The 22,864-nt window shown below is 54.3% G+C and overlaps 1 protein-coding gene across 2 annotated transcripts in view; it reads left to right on the top strand.

Moving 5' to 3' along the window:
* Positions 1–22,864, top strand: part of IFT172 (intraflagellar transport 172) — a 52,226-nt gene that overhangs the window by 19,871 nt on the left and 9,491 nt on the right. For both annotated transcript variants that reach the window (XM_053251203.1, XM_053251202.1), the window contains 19 exons: positions 692–812; positions 953–1,097; positions 1,193–1,282; positions 1,730–1,827; positions 1,923–2,058; positions 2,149–2,265; positions 2,471–2,613; positions 2,882–2,975; positions 3,078–3,142; positions 3,422–3,602; positions 12,270–12,379; positions 12,585–12,714; positions 12,919–13,017; positions 13,194–13,303; positions 13,569–13,632; positions 14,013–14,099; positions 15,455–15,571; positions 15,646–15,756; positions 17,226–17,345. In XM_053251203.1, coding sequence (XP_053107178.1) covers positions 692–812; positions 953–1,097; positions 1,193–1,282; positions 1,730–1,827; positions 1,923–2,058; positions 2,149–2,265; positions 2,471–2,613; positions 2,882–2,975; positions 3,078–3,142; positions 3,422–3,602; positions 12,270–12,379; positions 12,585–12,714; positions 12,919–13,017; positions 13,194–13,303; positions 13,569–13,632; positions 14,013–14,099; positions 15,455–15,571; positions 15,646–15,756; positions 17,226–17,345 — 2,138 coding nt within the window. The remainder of the gene's footprint in view (positions 1–691; positions 813–952; positions 1,098–1,192; positions 1,283–1,729; positions 1,828–1,922; positions 2,059–2,148; positions 2,266–2,470; positions 2,614–2,881; positions 2,976–3,077; positions 3,143–3,421; positions 3,603–12,269; positions 12,380–12,584; positions 12,715–12,918; positions 13,018–13,193; positions 13,304–13,568; positions 13,633–14,012; positions 14,100–15,454; positions 15,572–15,645; positions 15,757–17,225; positions 17,346–22,864) is intronic.

Genomic DNA, 22,864 nt, shown 5'->3' with positions numbered 1-22,864 from the left:
ACTAATGTAACCTCTCTGGAATACTATCCCTTCTGTTTCTTGTGTGTTGGTATTTTGGTTACCACCCCTGTGTGAAGGGATATCAGTCGAGTTTATTTATGGTCAAAGAGCAGAATTCAAAGAAATACGTACAAAGAAGGATCCACAGTGCTTACACGGGATGTATGTCTGGAAAACACATTTCACAAACCCTTGATCTCCTGAGCTTCGCAAATGCTCTGTGTCTGCCTCTCCAGGCCAAAGTGGGCAGAATTGGGAGCCAGACTCCCAGAGGCCCTTTTTCGAAGTGGCGGTTCTCTTTATGGAGCAGGGCGATGCAGCTGGCCCTCTGCAACCCCAGCACAGCATCTCTCCAGTGGCTCTAGCTGGCATCTACCTTCTGTTTCTCTTTTAGACTGACAGCTCTTTGGGGACAGGGAGCCATGTTATAAAACAATGCAATTATAGATAATATTACATATTATCGGGTTAGGATTAGGGTCTTACATTATCTACGTAGACCACTTTGGGACCTTTGGTTGGGTGGCGGTGTATAAATACCCATCGCCATCGCCGCCGCCATCCTCATCTCTGTCTCCTTCCCCAGTCCTGACTAGCCTTCTGTCTTTGGGGAGGGTTTTTCTGGCTCTGGCCCGGCCCCTCCTGAAGCAAGGGCGCCCTCAGCCATCACCTGTGTCACCTTCCTCTGCAGCTGTGGAGCTGGCCCGTTCAGTCTTCCCCGCAGAGGTGGTGAGGCTGGAGGAGGGCTGGGGGGACCACCTGGTGCAGCAGAAGCAGCTAGATGCAGCCATCAACCACTACATCGAGGCCAGGTACAGGCCTGGGGCGGAGCCTCCCTCTTGCGCCCCTTCCGTGTCCTCCCGAGCGGGGGGGGGGGGGGGAGCTGGGAGCCGTGGTGCCTCAAAGAGCCTCCTCCCCCTCCTCCTCCTCCTCCTCCTCCTCTCTGCCCCAGGTGTGCCGTCAAGGCCATCGAGGCCGCCATTGGGGCCCGGCAGTGGAAGAAGGCCGTGTACATCCTGGACACGCAAGACAGGAAGACGGCAGCCAAGTATTACTCCAAGATTGCCCAGCACTATGCAGCTCTGCAGGAATACGAGGTCAGGCCCTGCCCGCCGTCCACCCCCCACCCTACCCCCAGTGGGCAGCTATGGCACTATAGAGGGCTAACGCCCCCCTCCCCTTGCTCCTTCAGATCGCAGAGGAGCTGTACATCAAAGGAGACCACACGAAGGAGGCCATTGACATGTACACGCAGGCTGGGCGCTGGGAGCAGGCACACAAAGTGAGGAGACCTGGGGGGCCCCCTCGGGCTGGTTCCCTGTGCAGATGGTCGCGCCTTCTCTTCCTGGCCTCAGATTGGGGTGGAGGCAGAGACAAGTGCGGGTCAGCCAAGGCTCCCGATCCGGGGTTGGAGGAGCCAGCCTCCTGGCCGGGGTCTGTGGCGTGTGGCCTCCAGCCTCTGCCTGAGGTGGAGTAGGGTCAGTCCCCTGCAAGAGGGGAAGCTCGGCAGACTTCCATGGGGGAAGCCGCTGAGGAGAGGAGGAGGAGGAGGAGGAGGCGGCGGTGGGGCTGGGCAGGTGTTCCGTGCACCCCTCTCCATGAAGCAGCATCCAAGGGGAGCCTGGCAGCCACCGTGCACCCTGTGGACAGACCCGGGTCAGGTCGGGGCCCCCCGGGGGTGGGAGTGTCGCAGCCCCACTGCTGGGTCCCAGCCCTGGTCTCCTTGCAGCTGGCGTCCAAGTCCATGAGGCCTGAGGACGTCTCCGTGCTGTACATCAGCCAGGCCCAGGAGCTGGAGAGGCAAGGCAAGCACAAGGAGGCCGAGAGGTGAGGGCGGGGGCTGCGGGCGGGGGCTGGCCTCGGCTTCCCAGCCCTCCCCTCCCCTCCCCTCCGTGCAGGCTGCCATGCCGTGTCCTTCCCAGGCTGTACGTCACGGTGGACGAGCCAGACCTCGCCATCACCATGTACAAGAAGCTCAAGATGTATGACGAGATGCTTCGCCTGCTGGCCAAGTACCACAAGGACCTGCTGGGCGACACCCACCTGCACCTGGGCAAGGTAGAGGGCTTGGGGAGTGGGCGGGGCGGGGTGGGGCGGGGCGGAGGCCCCGGCATTCTCCTGTGGTGACCAGGACGCCTTCCGGGACAGGAGCTGGAAGCAGACGGGCGCCTGCAGGAGGCCGAGTATCACTACCTGGAAGCCAAGGACTGGAAGGCAGCTGTCAACATGTACCGGGTACACAACATGTGGGAGGAGGCCTACCGGGTAAGGGCGGCGGCGGTGGCAGCACTGCAGTGGGGGGGTGGGGGCAGGGCAGCGCCAGCCCCCTGCAGCCACCGGGAGTTCCCAGCATGCACTGTGCCCAAAGGAAGGGGGTGGCTGGGGGGGGCAGCACCCGGGGGGAGGGCCCCTTCCTGCAGAAGGCTGCCCCAGACTTGGCCTCTCTCCACGGCTGTTGGGTCTCTTGCAGGTGGCCAAGGCTCACGGTGGGGCAAACTCCCACAAGCACGTGGCCTTCCTGTGGGCAAAGAGCCTCGGCGGAGAGGCAGCCGTGAAGCTGCTCAACAAATTTGGACTCCTGGAAATGGCCGTGGACCATGCAGCGGACAACAAGTGAGGATGGGAGGACAGCCTCTGGCTGCGGGGCCCAGGCAGGCAGGCAGCTCTCCCTCGGTGCACTCCTGCACGTCTTGCTCCAGCCTGCTGCCCAGAGAGACCCACGGGGCAGGAGCAGCCCACAGCTTCCCTCAAGTTCTCTGCAGCCGTCCCTGGAGCAGCCGCCTAAGGGGCTCTTCTTGCCATGCCCGCGGGGGCGCGGGGGGCGGTGGTGGTGAGGAGGTAGCTCCTCCTCCCTCCAGCTCCTTCTCCCCTTCCTCCGTAGCATCTTTGACTTTGCCTTTGAGCTGGCTCGACTCTCACTGAAACAGAAGCTGCCCGAGATCCATTTCAAGTATGGCTCCTTCTTGGAAGACGAGGTGGGGGTCCTTGCCTGAGGAGGGGGCAGCTGGCGGGGTGAGGGGTCCCCCATCTCGTGGAGGAATGCCAGGCATGCTGTGTCCTCTCCCTCCCTCCCACAGGGCAAGTTCGAGGAGGCTGAAGGGGAGTTTGTCAAGGCTGGGAAGCCCAAGGAAGCCGTTCTGATGTGAGTGAGCGCCCAGGCCGTGCCAGGGACGGGGCCGTGGCTCCGGGGGGGGGGCTCCGCTGGGTGTGCAGAAGAAGGTCCAGGTTCCATTCCTTGGAACTTGGAGAGGTGCTGCCAGTCAGAGCAGGCAATACTGGCTCGATGGCTCAGGGGCCAGGCTCCGTATGAGGCTGCATCCGATGCTGCTGGGCGCCCCCCTCCCAGGCTCTCCTAAGCTGCCTGACGGTGCCAGTGTGGTGTTTTTCCTTTCTGCCCCGCCCTTCCACTGTGCTCCCCCAGGTACGCCCATGCCCAGAACTGGGCTGCTGCACAGCGGGTGGCCGAGGCCCACGACCCCGGCAGCGTGGTGATTGTGCTGGTGGGCCAGGCAGACGCGGCCTTCAAGCAGAAGGAGTTCCAGAAGGCAGAGGCCTTGCTGCTGCGCGCTCAGCGCCTGGACCTGGCTGTCAAGCACTACAAGGTGGGGAGGGGCACGGGGGGTGGGGGGAGCCCAGCAGGCTCGGCCGTGGGCAGGAGCAGACCGAGTGCCTCCCAAGCCAAGAGGGTCAAGAGGCGTGGGGGCCAAGGTGACCCAGTTCACATGGTTTACCTGGACTTCCAAAAGGCTTTCGACAGAGTTCTTCAGCAAAGATTCCTGGGAAAACCTGGCAGTCATGGGATCAGGGGACGAGTACATGTGTGGATTGCTAATGAAGGACAGGAAACTGAGGGCACGTATAAATAGTTTTCACAATGGAGGGAGGTAAGAAGTGGGGTCCCCCAGGGATCTGTACTGGGAACGGTGCTTTTTAATTGATTCATCAATGATCTAGAAGTGGGGGTAAGCAGTGAGGGGGCCAGATTTGCAGATGATACCAAACTCTTTTGGGTAGTGAAATGCAAAACAGATTATGAGGAGCTCCAAAAGGATCTCTCCAAACTGGGGGAGTGGGCGACAAAGTGGCAAATGAGGTTAAATGTAGGTAAGTGTAAAGTGATACATATATATTTATTTATTTTATATACTGCCTGACTCCAAAGGCTCTAGGTGGTTTACAAAAATAAACACAATAAAAATGAAATAAAAGATAAAGGTAAGAACATAAGAACAGCCCTGCTGGATCAGGCCCAAGGAGGCCCAGCTAGTCCAGCATCCTGTTTCACTCAGTGGCCTGCCAGATGCCTCTGGGAAGCCACAGGCCAGAGTTGAGGGCATGCCCTCTCTCCTGCTCTTACTCCCTTGCAACTGGGACTCAGAGGCATCCTGCCTTTGAGGCTGGAGGTGACCTATAGCTCTCCAAATAGTAACCGATGATAGACCTCTTCTCCATGAAGTTATCCAAATGCCACTTAAAGCCATCCAGGTTGTTGGCTGTCAACACATCTGGTGGCAGAGAATTCCACAAGTGGAATTTGCATTGTGTGAAAAAGTACTTCTGTTTGTTGGTCCTAGATTTCCTGGCAATCAATTTCATGGGATGACCCCTGGTTCTAGTGTGATGGGAGAGGGAGAAGACTCTCTCTCCACTTTCTCCACACCTTGCATGATTTTATAGACCTCTCTCACGTCTCCTCGCAGTCGCCTTTTTTCTAAACTAAATAGCCCCAGGTGTTGTAGCCTTGCCTCATAAGTGTGCTGTCAAGTCAGTTTCGACTCCTGGTGCCCACAGAGCCCTGTGGTTGTCTTTGGTAGAATACAGGAGGGGTTGACCATTGCCTCCTGCCGCGCAGTATGAGATGATGCCTTTCAGCATCTTCCTATATCGCTGCTGCCCAATAGAGGTGTTTCCCATAGTCTGGGAAACATACTAGCAGGGATTCAAACCATCAGCCTTCTGCTTGTTAGTCAAGCATTTCCTCACTGTGCCATTAGGTGGCTTTAATTAACTAAAGCATTCAAAGATTACCACAATTAGAAATTTAAACAGCAATTAGAAATTTAAAACATTCAGAGTTTATTAAAAGCCTGGCTAAAAAAGTCTGTCTTAAGAACTCTTTTAAAGGCCGGTAAAGGTGTTAGCCATGAATGCCTATAGGGAGCCCATTCCACAGCCCAGGAGCGACTATAGAGAAAACCCGCTCCCTAGTCACCGCCAGACGAGCTGGCGGTATACGGAGATGGACCTCTCTTGATGGTCTTAAATGTGTGGTGGGGATCATGCAGAAGAAATTGGGGCCAAAAAACCCAACTTCAAGTATAAGCCAATGGGATCTGAGCTGCCAGTGACTAACCAGGACTGGGATCTTGGAATCGTGGTAGGAAGCTTGTTGAAAGTGTCGACTCAATGTGCAGCAGCTGTGAAAAAGGCCAATTCCATGCTAGAGATCATTAGAAAGGGAATTGAAAATAAAAATGCTAATATTTTAATGCATTTAATGCAGTTCTGGTCACCTTAAGGTAAAGTCTGCCAGCAAGTCAATTTCGACTCCTGGAGACCACAGAGCCACTTGGTTTTCTTTGGTAGAATACAGGAGGGGTTGACCATTGCCTCCTGCCGCGCAGTATGAGATGCTGCCTTTCAGCATCTTCCTATATCGCTGCTGCCCAATAGAGGTGTTTCCCATAGTCTGGGAAACATATAGCAGGGATTCAAACCATCAACCTTCTGCTTGTTAGTCAAGCATTTCCCCGACTGGTCACCTTAAGGAGGATATTATAGAGCTGGAAAAGGTGCAGAGCAGGGCAACCAAGATGATCAGGGGCCTAGAGCACCTTCCTTACAAGCCAAGGCTACAGCATCTCTTTAGTTTGGAAAAAAGGTGACTATGGGGAGAAATGATAGAGGTCTATAAAATCATGCATGATGTGCCGAGAGAGAATTTTTTCTCTGTTGCTGCAGTCAAGGCCATCTCGATGGGTTATCCCTGTCACGTGCTCCTGGGCAGGACTATGCTAAATAGCTAAGAAGAAGCCTTTAGAGCCCGACCGGGGATGACCCTGCCCAGTTCTTACAGTCCTGCATCGCTCCTAGCAGGTTCCTCATCGATCTCCTATCCTTTACCTATCATCTGATCGTAGTTTTCCATCCTATTCTAATCCTAATACTTCTCCAACTCTAATCTTTCAGTCTATACACACACACACAAACCTATCATTCTGTCTTTACTCTTTTTCCCTTTCCGTCCCCCTCTGCCTGCTCCCCTGTGTGTGGAGTGTGTAGGAACTGTGAGAAATATTTGTGTCCCCACGGGGCAGCCAAAAGCTAATTTCCCAAAAGGATCTAGCAGGGGCATAACAAGGCTGGAGTGGGCCCAGAGACAAAACTTTAAAATGGGCCCCTCGCTGATACACACACACACAGAGTTCACATGTGACTTGCCTCTGGGGGGCCCCTCGAGGCGTGGGGGCCCCCAGGCAGCCGCCTCCCCTTGCCTAATAGTAGTTATGCCCCTGGGATCTAGGGCGCCAGGCTCACCTGCCCCGATTAAGCCTGCAGCGGCTGCCAAAGAGCCATCCGCAAGGGCTGAAAAGGCTGCCCCCGTGAGTTTCCCACCCTTGGGCTGCGAAGCATGGGTCAGGCTGAGCGATTTCGCCTCCAAGCCTCCACTGCCACCCAGAAGGGTAACGCGCAGCATGGCCAGAGCTCTGCTGCACGCTGAAAGGAGAGCTGAAGAAAGTGCCTTTGAGTACCTCAGCACCCGTATTAAAGCAGGCTTGGCAAGACCTATCGCAAAACCGCCTCCCTCTCAATCGGAAATCAAGGCTTTGGGCGGAAGAGGAACAGCGATGGCGGCAAGGAGCAGAGCAGAGGGAAGGCAAGATGGCAGGCGGAAGGAGAAGCCCGCCAAAAGTCAGAGCGCCATTTTAGATTGCAGTGGAGAACTGGCTATCGAGCCTGCCCGTGGTGGGGTGGAGATTGGGAGTGAATCCCTCTATCAGGACCGCATCCAATATGCCTCCGGGTGTAACCCGCAGGATGGCAATCATGGCTGCAAAATACTATTTTGGATACTGTTGTGCAATTGAGACCCCAGAAAAAGCAGGAAAGGGTTAGGAAACGTCACCGTGTTTCTGATTCCTCATCCGATGATTGTTCCTCACCCCCCCCACCTCCCCTAAAAAGGAAAAATATAAAAAGAAGCACTCTAAAGAGGTGGAATCAACCACTAAATCTATGAGAGGTCACCTTACGAAAGTTAAAGGGGAAGGTCTCATGTCAAAAACTAAAGAGATGCACTCTTCGGAGATGGCTGCTGCTGACTCAGGAGACCCCACTCCCACTGATGTGAGACCCCTCAGGTTACATCAAGTCAGCGTCACGAGCTGAAATGCCGGTTGATTTGACAGACCCAGTTAGCATGGGGGGAAACACCCAGAACCACGTTATGGTCCCTGATAAGGAGGAAGGAGAGTGGTCAGAGGCAGAAGATCTTGAGCCCTCTCAGTTCTCACAAAGGTTGTTTGTATCTGAGGACTTTAATCCATTAATGACGAAGATAATCACTGTGATTGGGTTACAATCTAAGTTGGTCTCTGAACCCTCCCAGTCATGTAAGGGGGACATGGTTTTCCCAAAAGCAAAGCCTAAAGATTTATTATTACCTATGCTGGAATGTTTTATTGATTCCATTAAACAGGAGTGGGCACTTTCGGCGGTACATAGGAAACCAATGGTGGCGGCCACACGTTTCTACTCCTTCCAACAGGAATCAGCGGATCTTCTCAAAACCCCCAATGCTGACACCTCTGTGGTACAACTGGTCTTGGGATCCTTGATACCACGGGGTGGAGAGGCATCTTTAAAAGACCTTTTGGAAAAGAAAGCGGAATTAGCAATGTGGAGAGGACATGATCGTTCATCTCTAGCTTCCCGTTCATAAGCGGCAGCATCTATGGCGGCTAGAGCCAGCTTATTATGGCTGGATGATTTGCTTAACGAAATTCCAACAGACTAGTGAAACTCCAGAAGGGACAGGGATTTGTGGCCAATGCCACATTGGACTCTATGTGGTTTTTATCAAGCGCCTCAGCGGCCACAGTCGTGAGCAGATGCCATCTCCGGCTTAAAAGCTGGCAGGCAGAAGCTACATCAAAGCCAAACCTTACAGTGGTTCCCTATGATGGTGCTAAACTATTTGGAGAGCTAGCACTTAAGGATGTGCTTGTGGAATCAAAAGACAGGAGGAAAACCATGCCTTCAGCTCCAAGAAAGTCAGAAAGACCAAACTTCAAGAGGAATTTTCAACCCTTTCGGTCTTTTCGTCCCTTCTATCGAGGCCGCGATAGAGACTTCAAACCTCAACTCGGCAACTGGTCCCACCAATGCTACGCCCCCCAGGAATACGGAAAATAGGCAAGCCTTCAACCAGCAGAAGCAACAACCCAAGCAGCAGTTCTGACCAGGACACAACAGCACTTGGGGGTCATCTGTCAAACTATTTTCACACCTGGGAACAGATGACATCTGACAGGTGGGTGCTAGACATCATTCAATCAGGCTACAGAATAGACTTGAACGGCTCTCCCTACCCAAGGTTTCTCCCCACGCCCCGTTCTCACTCTATTTCCAAACACATCGGCTTTAAAAAGCTATCCAACACTTTCTAGCTATCGGAGCGGTAGAATGGGTTCCTCCAAACCAGGCGGGGAGAGGCGTTTATTCTATTCTGTTCACCGTCCCCAAAAAAGACGGCTCCAAAAGAGCCATTTTAGATTTGAAATTTCTCAACAAGTGAGTACATCATTGCAAATTCCGTATGGAATCTCTATGCTCCATCACAGAGGCCCTTCATCACAGGGACCTGCTCTCCTCCATAGACTTAAAGGAGGCCTACCTCCACATACCTATCCAGATAAAAAGTCGAGTGCTGTTGAGGTTCAAATACATGGGGGTTGATTACCAGTGCAAGGCCCTGCCATTTGGCCTGTCGTCGGCCCCCAGCATATTCACCAAGGTTCTAGCCCCAGTGATGGCACGCCTTCATCTACAGGGCATCCGGGCCTTTTCCTATTTAGACAACTTACTCATACAATCAACGTCTCACCACACAGCACAGCTCGAGCTGGCGACTACCCTGTCTACACTGAGGAAACATGGAATTCTGATAAACGAGAAGAAAGGTCACCTCGTTCCTTCCCACAATCTAATACACCTGGGAGTCATCATAGATACTCTGAAAGACTGTCTATTTCTACCAGTGGACAGGGTTCAGACACTAAACTCAGAAATAACTTGGGTTCTGTCAGCACAAGCAACACCTCTTCTCTCACTGGCATGACTCCTCGGACTGATGGTTTCCACCCTGGACTCGGTTCCATGGGCAAGGTTCCATCTCAGGGAACTCCAGTGGTTCCTCTTCCCCCACCAGTTGGACATCGCATTGAAACGAAATATCTTGCTGAAACTCACGCATCAGGTTCATCAATCATTGCACTGGTAGAGCGTACCACACAACCTGGCTGGGGGAAAGAGATTTCTTGAGTTCCCAAGAACCATCGTGACAACAGATGCCTGCACAAGAGGCTGGGGAGCTCACTCCCTACAGTTCTCAGTTCAGGGGAAGTGGTCACTGGAAGAGAGAAGAGCCATTTGGTTGGTGCTGTACAACTTACAACACCAGGTGGAAGGCAAAGACATGTTGATAAAGACCAACAATACAACTGCCAAGGAACATGTAAACAGGCACAAGATCCAAGTCCCTCTGCAGGGAATCTGTACTCCTGATGACCTGGTCGGAACTTCACCTACAGTCATTGGTGGCACACCATGTAAAAGGGGACCTGAACTCTCTAGCCAATTGGCTCAGCAGGGAGGACCTTCTCCTGGGAGAATGGACTCTCAATCAAAGGGTTTTTGAACAACTGGCCTGCAAGTGGGAGTGTCCAGTTCTCAACCTGTTTGCAACAACCCTCAACGCGAAACTGCTGAGGTTCATGACCAGGTTCCCATGCCTAAAAGCAGTGGATACATATGCGTTATCGGCACAGTGGCCGCCGGGCATCCTGTACACATTTCCACTGATACTTCTCATGGCTCAGGTCTTACGGCGCATCAGGACACTATGTGCAGAAGTGGTGATGGTGGCTCCCTATTGGCCAAGACGTCTTTGGTTCGCAGAACTAGTTCACCTCAGTGTATCAGTACCATGGCGCTTTCTGGACATGCTGGATCTCTTGATGAAGGGTCCGGTGTTATATCCCAATCCAACGTGGTTTCAGCTAGTTGCATGGAGGCTGAGCGGCAGCAACTGAATAGCCAGAGCATATCAGATAAAGTAGTTTCCACCATACTTGCCTCTCGTAGGTCCTCCACCAATAGGGTGTATCAGTGCAGCTGGAGGCCTTTTCTCCGATGGTCCTTTAGCCACAATATCGCTATTGGGCAAGCCACTATTAACCACCTATTGCAATTCTTACAGGATAGCCTAGACAAAGGACTGAGGCCAAACACATTAAAGAGACAAGCAGCTTCCTTAATTGGACTTATTTCTGGAGTAAACAGTAGGCTCACAAGCAGACATCCACTACTTGGGCATTTTCTAAGGGGAGCCACATTACTGTCACCGCCAACAGTTCACCGTTTTCCATCCTGGAACCTAAATACAGTCTTGAGAGCACTCCAGCATCCACCATTTGAGCCTATCAGCTCGATACCTTTAAGGGTTCTGTCTTCCAAACTAGCATTCCTGATTGCTGTCACCTCAGCAAGATGGGTGTCGGAACTAAGGGCTCTATCTGTTCACAGGTCATATTGCATTTTCACGGAGGATTCGGTTCGTCTGATCCTGGATCCCTTTGTATGCCCGATGGTGCTTTCACAATTTCATACTTCTCAGGACGTCTTTTTACCATCTTTTTGTCCACATCCTAGTCATCCCCAGGAAAGGTTGTGGCATAAATTGGACATGAGGCATTGCTTGAAAAAATACATGACGAGGTCAGCCTCGTTTTGCAAAACAGACTCGTTATTTGTCTCCTGTCTCCCAGCAACGATGGGAGAGGCCGTCTCATCCATGACAATTGCTAGATGGATTAGGGCTTGTATATATCTGGCATACGAGGTACAGAACATACGCCCTCCACTGAATGTTACAAGTGTCCACAGCATCAGCGGCGTTTTCTACCAATGCCCCAGTCTCAGAGATCTGTAAGGCAGCGGTCTGGAAGAATCCGTCTACTTTTATTAGACATTATAAATTAGATCTGTATGCATCCACTCAGGTGGCTTTCGGGAGGCGGGTTCTGCAAGGAGTTCTTCCCCAGGAGTAGGTGAAAGGCCCCTTCCTCAGAGGCACGATGCCTCCAGATACCAGTTGCAGGGGAGCCACGGCCTGTCCCTTGCCTGTGGGCTTCCCAGCGGCATCTGGTGGGCCACAGTGTGAAACAGGATGCTGGGCTTAGATGGGCCTCCCTGGGCCTGATCCAGCAGGGCTGTTCCTATTTCCTGTTCTTGCTGTCCAGGCACCGTGGTTTCTGTTCTGCACATTCCTGCACACGCCACCCACAGGAGGGGCCTGAGGAGCCCAAGCAGCCCATGCGGGACCAGCTCTGAGCCTGTTCCCAGAGCGGGAAGGGACTGAGCCCCCGTGCTGCTGCTCAGTCAGGCGGAGGCTGCATCGAGTGGGCTGCTTCCCCGGGCATGGGAGCAGCCGCGGAGAAGAGGGACCCTTCAGGAGGGGGGTCCCCCTCGAGCCCAGGTGGGGAGGGCTGCTGCTCTCGTGGCTGGCTTGGTGCCAGTTGCTGGGGTGTCTCAGCGTCGGCCCTGGCAGATCCTGCAGAAGAGGCAGCCCAGAGAGCCTCCTGCAGGGAGCAAAGCTAGCCTCTCTGCAGAGCAGCTTCACCACGTCCGGCTGGCTGCTGCCTGTTGCCCTTGGCTGTGCTTTCTGGCAGCATCGCTGGCCCCTGCCTGTGGAGTGCAGTGCTTCACGTGGCGGCTGGGTGGGGGTGCTCTCGTAAGCCAGGGTGGCCCTGTCTCTCCTTCCCTGGGCATGTCAATGGAGGAGGATCCCCGCCCCTTGGGGTCTGAGCAGGGAATCGGGGCACGCACCCCCCCCTTGCCGTCAAGGCACTCGGTGGCCTCAGCTCCCCGGCGGCAGGGAGGAGCTTGCCTTCAGGGCTGGCGCAAGGCCTGTCCCCAGAGACTCCTCCGTGTGAGACTCCTCCGCACACGCGTGTCTCCCGCTGACGGTCAATCCCCGCTTTCCCCAGGAGGCTGGCATGTGGACGGACGCCCTCCGGGTCTGCAAGGAGTACGCCCTTGGGGAGCTGGAGGCCTTGCAGGAGGAGTATGAGCGGGAAGTGGCCAAAAGGGGGCCCAGGTCAGTGGGGGCTGCAGGGGCGGCCCTGGGCTTGCCGGAGGGGCTCTTGGGCCGGGTCTCCCAGGCCAGCCCTGCGCAGGATCCCTCTTGTCTTTCCCAGGGACTAGCCAGGGGTCTTTTTTCCAGTCCTGCGCCACAGCCGGCCCTCTGGCCTCAGGGGGGGGGCTCCCGCGACCCCCAGCACTGAGTCCCTCTTGCCTGGCAGGGGCCTTGAAGGGATCCTGGAGCAGGCGCGGGAGTGGGAGCAGGCGGGCGAGTACACCCGGGCCGTGGACTGCTACCTGAAGGTGCGGGACCCCGGCAACAACGCCCTGATGGAGAAGTGCTGGATGAAGGTCGGTCTCCCCCCGCGGATCTGGTGCGGCCTGGGCCTGGGCCTGGCTGGCTGGCTGGCTTTGTGGGCCGGCCACTCCCTTCTCCCTGGGGCAGCGGGAGAGGCGCCTCGGCCTGGCGGGGCTCTCCCTTTTCCAGGGGTGGCTGCTGCCTGAGGGGCTCTGGCTGCTTCGCTGCACGCTGATGCGTGGTGCCTCTTGCGGCAGGCGGCTGAGCTCGCCATCAAGTTCCTCGGACAGCCACGGAGCACTGAGGTGATGCGGACCGTGGGGCCCCAGCTGGTCAGCATCGGCAAGTTCAGCGTGGTAAGGAAGGGGCCCCCCGGGGGGGGGCGGCGGCTGCTGCTGCTGCTGCCCACTGGCCTGCGGGAACTGGCGCCCTCGCTCCTGGACCCCGGCCAAGCCTGTGCATGCCCCCCCACCCCCACCCCGCTTCCTGTGAGGGAGGTGGCTGCATCCCCCGGCTCTCCTCCCCTCCCCAGGCAGCAGAGCTCTACCTGAACCTGGACCTGATCAAGGAAGCCATTGACGCCTTCATGGAAGGGGAAGAGTGGAACAAGGCCAAGCGGGTGGCCAAGGAGCTGGACCCCAGGTACGGGGCGGCCCCCGGAGCGCCCTGCCTCCTCCTGGCTACAGCCTGGCCCGCGGCCCTCGCTCCCCACGGCCCTCTTTGTCCCTTGAGACTGGCCGGGGGGCCGAGCGGAGGCCTCTTGCGTGCCAGGCATCAGGGACGCTCCCCTGGGCACCTTGGAGAGGGCTGCTGCAGGGTCCCATCTCTGCCCGGCGGCTAGTGAGAGATCCTTCTCCTCCTCCTCCTCCTCCTCCTCCTCCTCCCCCTCCCCCTCTGGCGGCGGCAGGTACGAGGAGTACGTGGACCAGCACTACAAGGAGTATCTCAAGGACCAGGGCAAAGTGGACTCGGTAAGTCCGGGGGGGAGGCGGAGGTGCACGAGCCCTGGCTGCTGGCTGCTCCGAAGTCCAGAGGCCACGGAAACAGAACACCAGCCTCGCTCTCGTTTCACTTCCGAAAGCAGCCAGGTGGTGAAAGGGCTGAAGCAAGCAAGGAGGCGAGAGGAGGCCAAAGCAACGCCAGCCTCCAGGAGGGTCCCCTTGGGGCTTGAATCTTCCAGTTCTGCGCAGGGGTCCCAGTGCAGGCCTGGATGCCATTGCACAGGGTGTCCCGAGGCCTGGCGGAGTGTGGGGCAGGGTGTGTGCGTGTGCAACGGGCAGCACTTGGGCTGATGCCTCTTCGCCCCCCACCCCCTCCGTGCTTTGCTGATGAGCTCTTCCCTCCTTGACAGCTGGTGGGCGTGGACGTCATGGCTGCCCTCGACATGTATGTGGAAAGAGAGCAGTGGGAGAAGTGCCTGGAGACTGCTGCCAAGCAGGTATGTGACAGGGTCCCCTTTTCTTCTTGCCTGCCTGGGCAGGCCACAAGTCTCGGGGTCTGCCTCAGGGGTTCCAGAGGGGGACTCTCAGCCCAGCACCCTCCCCCCAGCGTTCCTCTCCAAGTAACGAGGCCAAGTAGGATGCATGAAGGCAGCAGGGAAGGTGGCAGACGGCCATGCCAAGGGCTCAGAGAAGGCAGAGGCCCACCAAAGACCTGAGCCCCAAACCAGAGGGGAACAGCACACTGGAACCTCAGCCAAGGATCTTGGTCAAAACAAACACGTGAAAATAGATCTGTATTAAAGCTGCCTGTGACTACAATCACAAACAAGTAATCAAGTCATGCATGCGGCAAGATTTCCAGATCATAGTTGGTTTCAATACTTTAGCAAACGTATGAAACAATTCTTGTAAGGAAGAGATGTGCAATTACTCACATGAGAAACACACAGACTGACCTCTAGAATTGCTCAAATGGAAGTGATCCAAATGGATCTACAGTTCCAAAATGGGAGATCTGTACAGCTGGATTCTTCCACTTGATAATACATCAGAACCTAACAGAAAAATGAGGAATGGGCAATTAAACGCCTCTTCAAACTCCCCCTGCAATCCAGTAACATTTAAGCAGATCTATTTTCATAAGTAGTCACGTTAAGTGGCGCAGCAGGGAAATGCTTGACTAGCAAGGCAGAGGTTGCTGGTTCAAATCCCCACGGATATGTTTCCCAGACTATGGGAAACACCTCTATTGGGCAGCAGCGATCTAGGAAGATGCTGAAAGGCCTCATCATCTCGTACTGCGCAGGAGGTGGCAATGGTCAAAGAAATCCTCAGGGCTCTGTGGGAGTCAAAATCAACTTGACGGCACACTTTACCTTTACCTTTCTTTTCATAAGCTTTTTCCTTCATTACAGTTTTTGACTGAGGTCCCAGTCTGTTGTATACTTTTGATTTCTTGTTGAACCACCACCTCTTTTGTGGTTGGCTTCTATACAAAAACTGGCCCTTGATGGCAAACTGGCCCTTGATGTCAAGGTCAGTCCCTGCAATTCTGTCTTTAGGGTGAATATCTGCTCAGGATGCCAGTTTCCTGACCCACCAAGTTCTGAACACATGCAAAGCTCCTGTGCAGCCCTGGCTGTCTGTGGCAATGTCTCAGGGAAAGCTAGTTTGGGGCCAGGTGCTAGGCATGATGCTTACTAGGCAGCGGGAGAAACTGCGGGTGCAGCCCACCCAAGAGGGAGTCTCGTTGGGCTGAGCTGTCTGCTCTCCGCCAAGGGGTCCCTCCTCCCACTACCGCAAACCCCCACTACTCTGCCTCCCTCCGAGCCCCTCCTGCTTTCCTCTGTAGAATTACAAGGTCCTGCACAAGTACGTCGCACTCTACGCCACCCACCTCATCCGGGAGGGCAGCTGGGACAAGGCCCTGAGCCTCTATGTGCAGCACGGCGCTCCTGCCAACTCCCAGGTGAGGGATGCTCTGGCCAGGAGAGGGGGGGGGGGTTGCCTTGCTCCTGCCATAACTGTCCGTGTCCCTTTCAGAACTTCAACATTTACAAGCGGCTCTTCGTGGAGATGGTGAACGTGGCTGAGATGAACTGTGCGGAAGCCTACCGCAGCTGGGCTGACCTGCGGGATGTGCTCTTCAGCCTGGTGAGTGCCAGGCTGGGACTCAGGGCGCCCACGCTTGTACTGGATGGGACCCCTCCTCGGAGGCTCCGAGTTTGCCCCCAGGGGGCATGACTCTGGACCATGGGTGCGCTGCTCTCCCAGGGAGGCCGTGTGCTACTGCCAGTGGTCCAGCGCGGAGGGAGCCGGACTCGGCACTGGCAGGGGCTGGCCCAGAGGAGGCCTGGAGAAGCTCGGTCCTGTGGGAGGAGGCCTTTCGTGACTGGCTGGCTGGCTGGCTCTCGGGGCCTAGCAGTCACTAAGCTAAGCAGGCTTTGGCCTGGTCAGTGTCTGGATGGGAGCCCCAGCCTGGGAGAAGGGCGCTAGAAGTGCCATTTCGTTAACTGATTAAATGGCCTGCTGCAGGTTGTCCGGCTGACCCTGGAAAGGTGTGCTTCCCGCTGCACCCAGAGACCAGCTGCCGACTTTTATGTATTTAACACACTTTTATTGCACACCAAACTCAAGTCCCTGGGCGGTTCACAATCTAAATACATGACGACAATTAAAACCTAAACATAATTAAAAGAGTTTGAAATGCAGATAAAAACTCTTTGCCGGATTTGGGGAGGCCGAGTCTTCCTTCTCGGTGCTCCCAGCCCTGCCAAATGACCCCGGCGCGTTCTGTCTCTGCAGCACGAGATCTCCTCCTCCAGGGTGCTCTGATGGCACAGCAGTTTCCCTGGGCTTTTGTCTCTGTCCCAAGAGGGTGAAGCCCAGCCTTCTCTCTCCTGACTGGCAGCCACTCCCAGAGAATGAGGGCAAAGGTTCCTTCCAACCCTGCCCCTTAAGCTGCTGCCTGCCCGGGTGTGGACCTGGGGCCTTCTGCCTGCCTGATGGCTGGTGCTCTGCCACTGGGCCCTGACCTTCCCCAACTCACTGGCGGCGAGATGCCAGGGACGGGGGCGGCCTCCTCCTCCTCAGCAGCCACTGCCCTCTCCTGCCTTTCTCTATTCTCCAGAGGCTCCGGGAACGCCCTCACCACTAGGGAGAGAACAGTCGGCAGGGCCTTCCTAGGAAGCATTTCAGGGAAGGGCTGCCCTGCCTGGTCAGCAGGGCCAGTGGGCATGGGGTTTGGAGCTCTCTTGGGCAACTTCGGGTCGGTTTTTTGTTTCCCACAGCTTCTCTTCCAGAGAGGACAGGGCTCAGGTGCAGAAGACATGGGGGGCAGGGAGTGTTTTCTCAGCCACATTGGGAGCACACAGAAGGCCCTTTCTGTGGGAAGGCTGCCACCCATGCCTAGCCCCAGCCACCAAGCCCTCCTCTCAGGCACAGCTGGCAATAACTCTGGTCCTGACTTCCTCTCCTCTGACCAGGGAGGACAGCGACAAGCCCTTGGGGGAAGGGGCAGCCCAGATCTCCCCACAGGACTGAGTGGCTGCAGGTGTCCCAGTTGCCAGAGGCCCCCCAGGCATCCTTCGGCCCCTTGCTGAGGTGCTCCTGTTTCCCCACAGTGTGAGAATCTGGTGAAGTCAAGTGAAGCCAACACGCCTGCTCATGAGGAGTTTGAAGTGATGTTGTTGGTGTGCCACTACTATGCCACGCGGGCTGCCGCCCAGAGCCTCAAGCAGTTGGTGAGAGTTCGGCTGGGGCCAGAGCCCTCTCCTGGGTGGTGTGGGGTGGGGTGGGGCTTCCCCACACAGGTGGCTTTTATTTGTCTGTACTGCTTTTCTTTTAAGAAAAGAAAAGAAAAAGCTGCACAGTAATCTGAACGCAAGAAACATAATTTCTTAAACTATAGTAATTTAAATTATTATTAAAGGAACAGAAATATTCAGCAGCCAAAGGGGAGTGATGGGCCTTGTAGCAGATTAAAGCCTTTGTCTCAGAGCAAGCTCACGTGAGGGAAAGAATTGCTGAATCATCCCTGCTGAGCTGCCTGGCTAGGCTTCTCCTGCAACTATTCTGTATTATCAGTAGGTTCAAAATGCTGCCGCCACCACCCTTTATGTCTGCAGAAACTCTCTGGGCTTGGGGTGGGATAACCCAGGGGGGGAAACCCTCTTAATTTGGCTCTTGGACAAGTACAAAAATCATCCACATACAAGCCTACATGTGAGAAAAGTAATAGCTGCTGAATGTTTGAGGATGTGTTTGTACCAGAGAAATCCTCCCTTTGCCCCCATTTTTCCTGCGTTAAAAACCAACTCTGAGAGGCTTGTATAAAGAAAAGAACTTTAAAAAACAACAGTTTTATTCCATTTACTACAGACTGCTTCCGTCTGGGGCTTTCTCAGCTTTTAGATAGTTAAGAATACGTCGTAGGATTACAAAAATAGGTTGTCTTAATGCACCTTTAAAGGTTTACAGAGGCTTTTGCAATGCCCTTAGTGTATTGAGCGTAGGCTTGTGTTTCTTATTTCAGTTACTTTGCAGGTAAACTATAATAGAACAGTATCCAGAATATGCAGAGCACAAACACGCAAAGCAATATAAAATCCCTAATGCCCAGTGAGAGAATCTAACTATGTGGTCGCTAAGAGTCGACACCAACTTGACGTCACTTAATGAATCAATCAATCAATGCTAAACTTCCCGAAGCCATAAACCCTGGCTCCTTGCCTTGAACTCACCAAACTCCTGATGAGAATTCAAGTTTCCTGCCCTCCTGTCTTTCAAGGATCTGCAGAGTTATTCTCCTGCAGCCAACCTCCATGGCCTCCTCAGCACCTCCAGCCTAGCTTTCTTTCTTGTCCCCAGAATTCACAGCAACAGCTCTCTAGGTCCCACCCACCCTGGTGAACTGATTGGGCTATCTCTGTAGGTTACCAGCCTGTCAGTCAAGACAAGGGTTTATTTCCAGTTAACTCTTTAGAGGGACGGGAGCCTGGTCACTACAGGCCTCCAGGCGGAGGGCGTTCCAAAGGTGAGGGGCCACTGTGTATGTCCAGTCCCAATTCCCACCACTTGTGTATCTGAAAGAGGTGGGTCTCGAAGCAGACACCCAGCTGAAGGGCCCAGGCAGGTTCTTACAGGAAAAGGTGTTACTTCAGGGAGCCGGATCCCAGCGCATTCAGGGCTTTCAAGGGCCTCACCAGCACCCTGGATTCTGCCCCAACAGCAGGGACAGTGGGGTTGGGGAGTCCAGGAGTCAGCCAGTCTCTGAACAGAGCGCCCGATCACAGCCTCCTCTTTGAAGCTTCTGGCCACTTTCCCAGGGTAGCTTCAAGTCTACCAGGGATAGATTGGGACTTCTGTTGGTGTACCGATCGCTCCGCTGCCCAGCGGAATCCCTTACTGAGCTCACGGACTTGGTCACGGAACTTGCGTTGGAGTCTCCCAGACTCTTGGTGCTGGGGGACGTCAATGTTCACTTTGGGACCAATCTGTCCGGGGTAGCTCAGGAGTTCATAGCAGCCATGACAACTATGGGCCTATCCCAAGCGGTCTCTGGACCGACGCATATTGCAGGTCACATGCTTGATTTGGTATTTTACTCTGATCAGGGTGGTGTTCCGTGGGTAAGGACTCCTGTGATTTCCCCACTGTCATGGACAGACCACCATCTGGTTAAGGTTGGACTTACAAACCACTTCCCACCTCCGCAGGGGTGAGGGGCCTATTAGAATGGTCCACCTAAAGAGGTTATTGGATCCAGTAAGATTCCAAGAAGCCTTGGAGGGATTTAATGTTGGCTTTGCTGGTGATCCTGTTGATGCCCTGGTTGAGAATTGGAGCAACTTGCTCACCAGGACAGTAGACACGATTGCTCCCAAGCGTCCTCTCTGACCCGCTTCAGATTTGGCCCCTTGGTATACGGAAGATCTACGGGGGCTGAAGCGGCAAGGTAGGCGACTGGAGCGCAAGTGGAGAAAGACTCGACTCGAATCTGACAGATTGCAACATAGAGCACATCTAAAGATCTATGCTCAGGCAATATGTGCGGCAAAGAGGCAGTTCTTTTCTGCCCGTATTGCCTCTGCGAGTTTGTTTATGTATTTATTTATTTATTTTATTTGTATACCGCCCTTCCAAAATGGCTCAGGGCGGTTCACGTCCAGCGGAGTTGTTCCGAGTTGTGAGGGGATTAGTATCTGCCCCCCCCCCCCCGAACCAGAATTTTGAGTCATCAGTTACCCGCTGTGATGTGTTTAAAGAGTTTTTTGCAGATAAAATCTCTCGGATTCGGGCCAACCTAGATGGACTCCACAATTAATTTGATGTCTGAGCTAGAGGTGCCCAACAACTCCTCTTATGTGATTTAACTGGATCGGTTTCAGTTTGTGACTCCTGAGGATGTGGATAAGCTGCTTGGAGCGGTGACGCCTACCACTTGTTCTCTTGACCCTTGTCCAACATGGCTTGTTCTATCTAGCAGGGAGGCTGTTGTAGGTGGCCTCGTGGAAATCATAAATGCCTCTCTGAGGGAGGGCAGGATGCCTCCTTGTCTTAAGGAGGCAATCATTACACCTCTTCTTAAGAAGCCTGCATTAGATCCCTCAGAGTTGAGCAACTATAGGCCTGTCTCCAACCTCCCATGGTTTGGCAAGGTAATTGAGAGGGTGGTGGCCTCTCAGCTCCAGGCGGTCTTGGAGGAAATTAATTATCTAGACCCATTTCAAACTGGTTTTCGGGTGGGCTATGGGGTGGAGACTGCTTTGGTCGGCCTGATGGATGATCTCCAATTGGGAATTGACAGAGGAAGTGTGACTCTGTTGGTCTTTTTGGATCTCTCGGCGGCTTTTGATACTATCAACCATAGTATCCTTCTGGAATGTCTGAGGGGGTTGGGGGTGGGAGGTACTGTTTTACAGTGGTTCCGCTCCTACCTCTCGGATAGATTCCAGATGGTGTCGATTGGAGACTGTTGCTCTTCAAAATCTGAGCTTAAGTATGGTGTCCCTCAATTTCTCCAATGCTTTTTAACATCTTCATGAAACCGCCGGGAGAGATCATCAGGGGATTTGGAGCTGGGTGTTACCAGTACGCTGATGACACCCAGATCTACTTCTCCATGTCAGCTGGCATATCCTCCCTAAATGCCTTCCTGGAAGCATTAGTGGGCTGGATGAGGGAGAATAAACTGAAGCTGAATCCAGATAAGACGGAGGTACTTATTGTGCAGGGTCAGAACTCTAGAGATGATTTTGATCTGCCTGGTCTAGATGGGGTCACACTTCCCCAAAAGGAACAGGTTCACAGTCTGGGAGTACTTCTGGATTCACACCTCTCCCTGGTTTCTCAGGTTGAGGCGGTGGCCAGGGGTGCTTTCTATCAGCTCCGGCTGATACGCCAGCTGCACCTGTTTCTCGAGATTAATGACCTCAAAACAGTGGTACATCTGTTGGTAACCTCCAGACTGGACTTTTGTAATGCGCTCTATGTGGGGCTGGCTTTGTACGTAGTCCAGAAACTTCAGTTGGTTCAGAACGTGGCAGCCAGTTTGGTCTCTGGGTCATCTCAGAGAGACCATGTTACTCCTTTACTGATGGAGTTACACTGGCTGCCAATAGGTTTCTGGACAAAATACAAAGTGCTAGTTATAACTTACAAAGCCCTAAACGGCTTAGGCCCTGGGTATCTAAGAGAGCGTCTTCTTCATGATGAGCCCCACCGTCCATTGAGGTCATCTGGGGAGGTCCGTCTCCAATTGCCGCCAACCCGTTTGGTGGCTACACAGAGACGGGCCTTCTCGGTCGCTGCCCCAAGATTGTGGAATGTGCTCCCTGCTGAGATACGATCCTCCCCATCTCTGGCAATTTTCAAAAAGCACCTGAAAACCCATCTTTTCACCCAAGCTTTCTCAGCTTCCTAAACTTTGGGGTTTTTAAATATTTGGTCTATTTTAAAATTCAAAACCTAATTTTGGGGGTTTTAATCACTGTAATTGTCTAATTGTTGTTTTAAAATGTTTTTAAATTATGTTGTTTTTTAATTTGTTTTAGCTCTTTACTATTTTAGTGGTTTGTTTTAATTGGAAACCGCCCTGAGCCATTTTGGAAGGGTGGTATATAAATCAAATCAAATCAATCAATAAATAAATAAAGTCTGGAGGGGACAAAGGTATGGGCTGCCTTGGAATGTTGTGGGTGGTTGTGATTGGCTCTGACCAGAGGTGGGAGTGGCCAGACGGTCCCTGGCCCCACCTTCTGCTGTGCACCCAGGATCCCTTGGGCCCTCTGGGCCAGAGGCAGGGCCAGCTGCTGCTCGGCTCCTCCCGGAGCGGGGTCATCGGGCTTCCCTAGACCAGCCTTGCCTAGCAGCAATGGCAGGAGGGTGGCTTGGTAAGAACCGGTGGGTTTGGGTCCATTTTTCTGTTGGCTCTTCGTATGTTTCATAGTGGAGTGGAGTTCAGACGTGGCATCTGCTTTCTCTTGTTGGGCGGGGCTACTGGGGGGAGGGGGAGTGTGCGTTGTCCCAAAGATGGAGGCCTTCCCAACGCGCCACTTCCCTGCTTTGCTGCTGTGCCACGGAGGACTAAGAGGAGGACCCAGAGGAAGCCTGCCTCTAGGCCTGCAAAGCAGAGCCTGGGGGCAGAGAAGCGCCCCTGTCCTCCACGCACGGGGAACGGCCTTTGATGTGGAGCCTGCATCAGATGGAGGCAGATGCCGACCCCGAGGACGTAGAGGACAGCAGGCTGGGAGCAGGGGAAGGCTCTTCCTCTCCCCGGAGGTCTTCCCTGGCCCCTCCAGACCCAAAGGCAGTTCCCCTCCCCCTCCCAGAAAGCTCCACCAGGAGAGGGCAAAGTGTTAGGGATGTGCATGGAGCCATAGATGGCCGCTTCGGCAGCAGGCGAGAGAGGGAGATACCTTTGAGGAGCAGGGAGGGTGCTCTTACCCCACTCCACCCCCCGCCGTGTTTCCCCTGCCGGCGCTGTCTTCAGAATCGCTGGTGTGAGGCGGCAGTGTCACCCTCTTGCCACCCCGGTCAGCATCAGACTCCCGGAAGTGGCCAGTGCACGTACACACACACACACACACACACACTAGCCACTTGTGGTCTGCCATTGACCCGGGGTGGCAAGAAGGTACACTGCCGTCCAGCGCCAGCGATTTTGCAGACAGTGCCAGCAGGGGAAACATGGGCAGGAAGCAGGGTAAGAGCACCCTCCCTGTTCCTTAAATAAAAGGTAACCCACCACCACCATCGACCC

Source organism: Hemicordylus capensis, chromosome 1 (genome assembly GCF_027244095.1).
Source record: "Hemicordylus capensis ecotype Gifberg chromosome 1, rHemCap1.1.pri, whole genome shotgun sequence".
In the NCBI taxonomy this organism is placed as follows: Eukaryota; Metazoa; Chordata; class Lepidosauria; order Squamata; family Cordylidae; genus Hemicordylus; species Hemicordylus capensis.
This window is presented reverse-complemented; position numbering and strand designations above follow the sequence as displayed.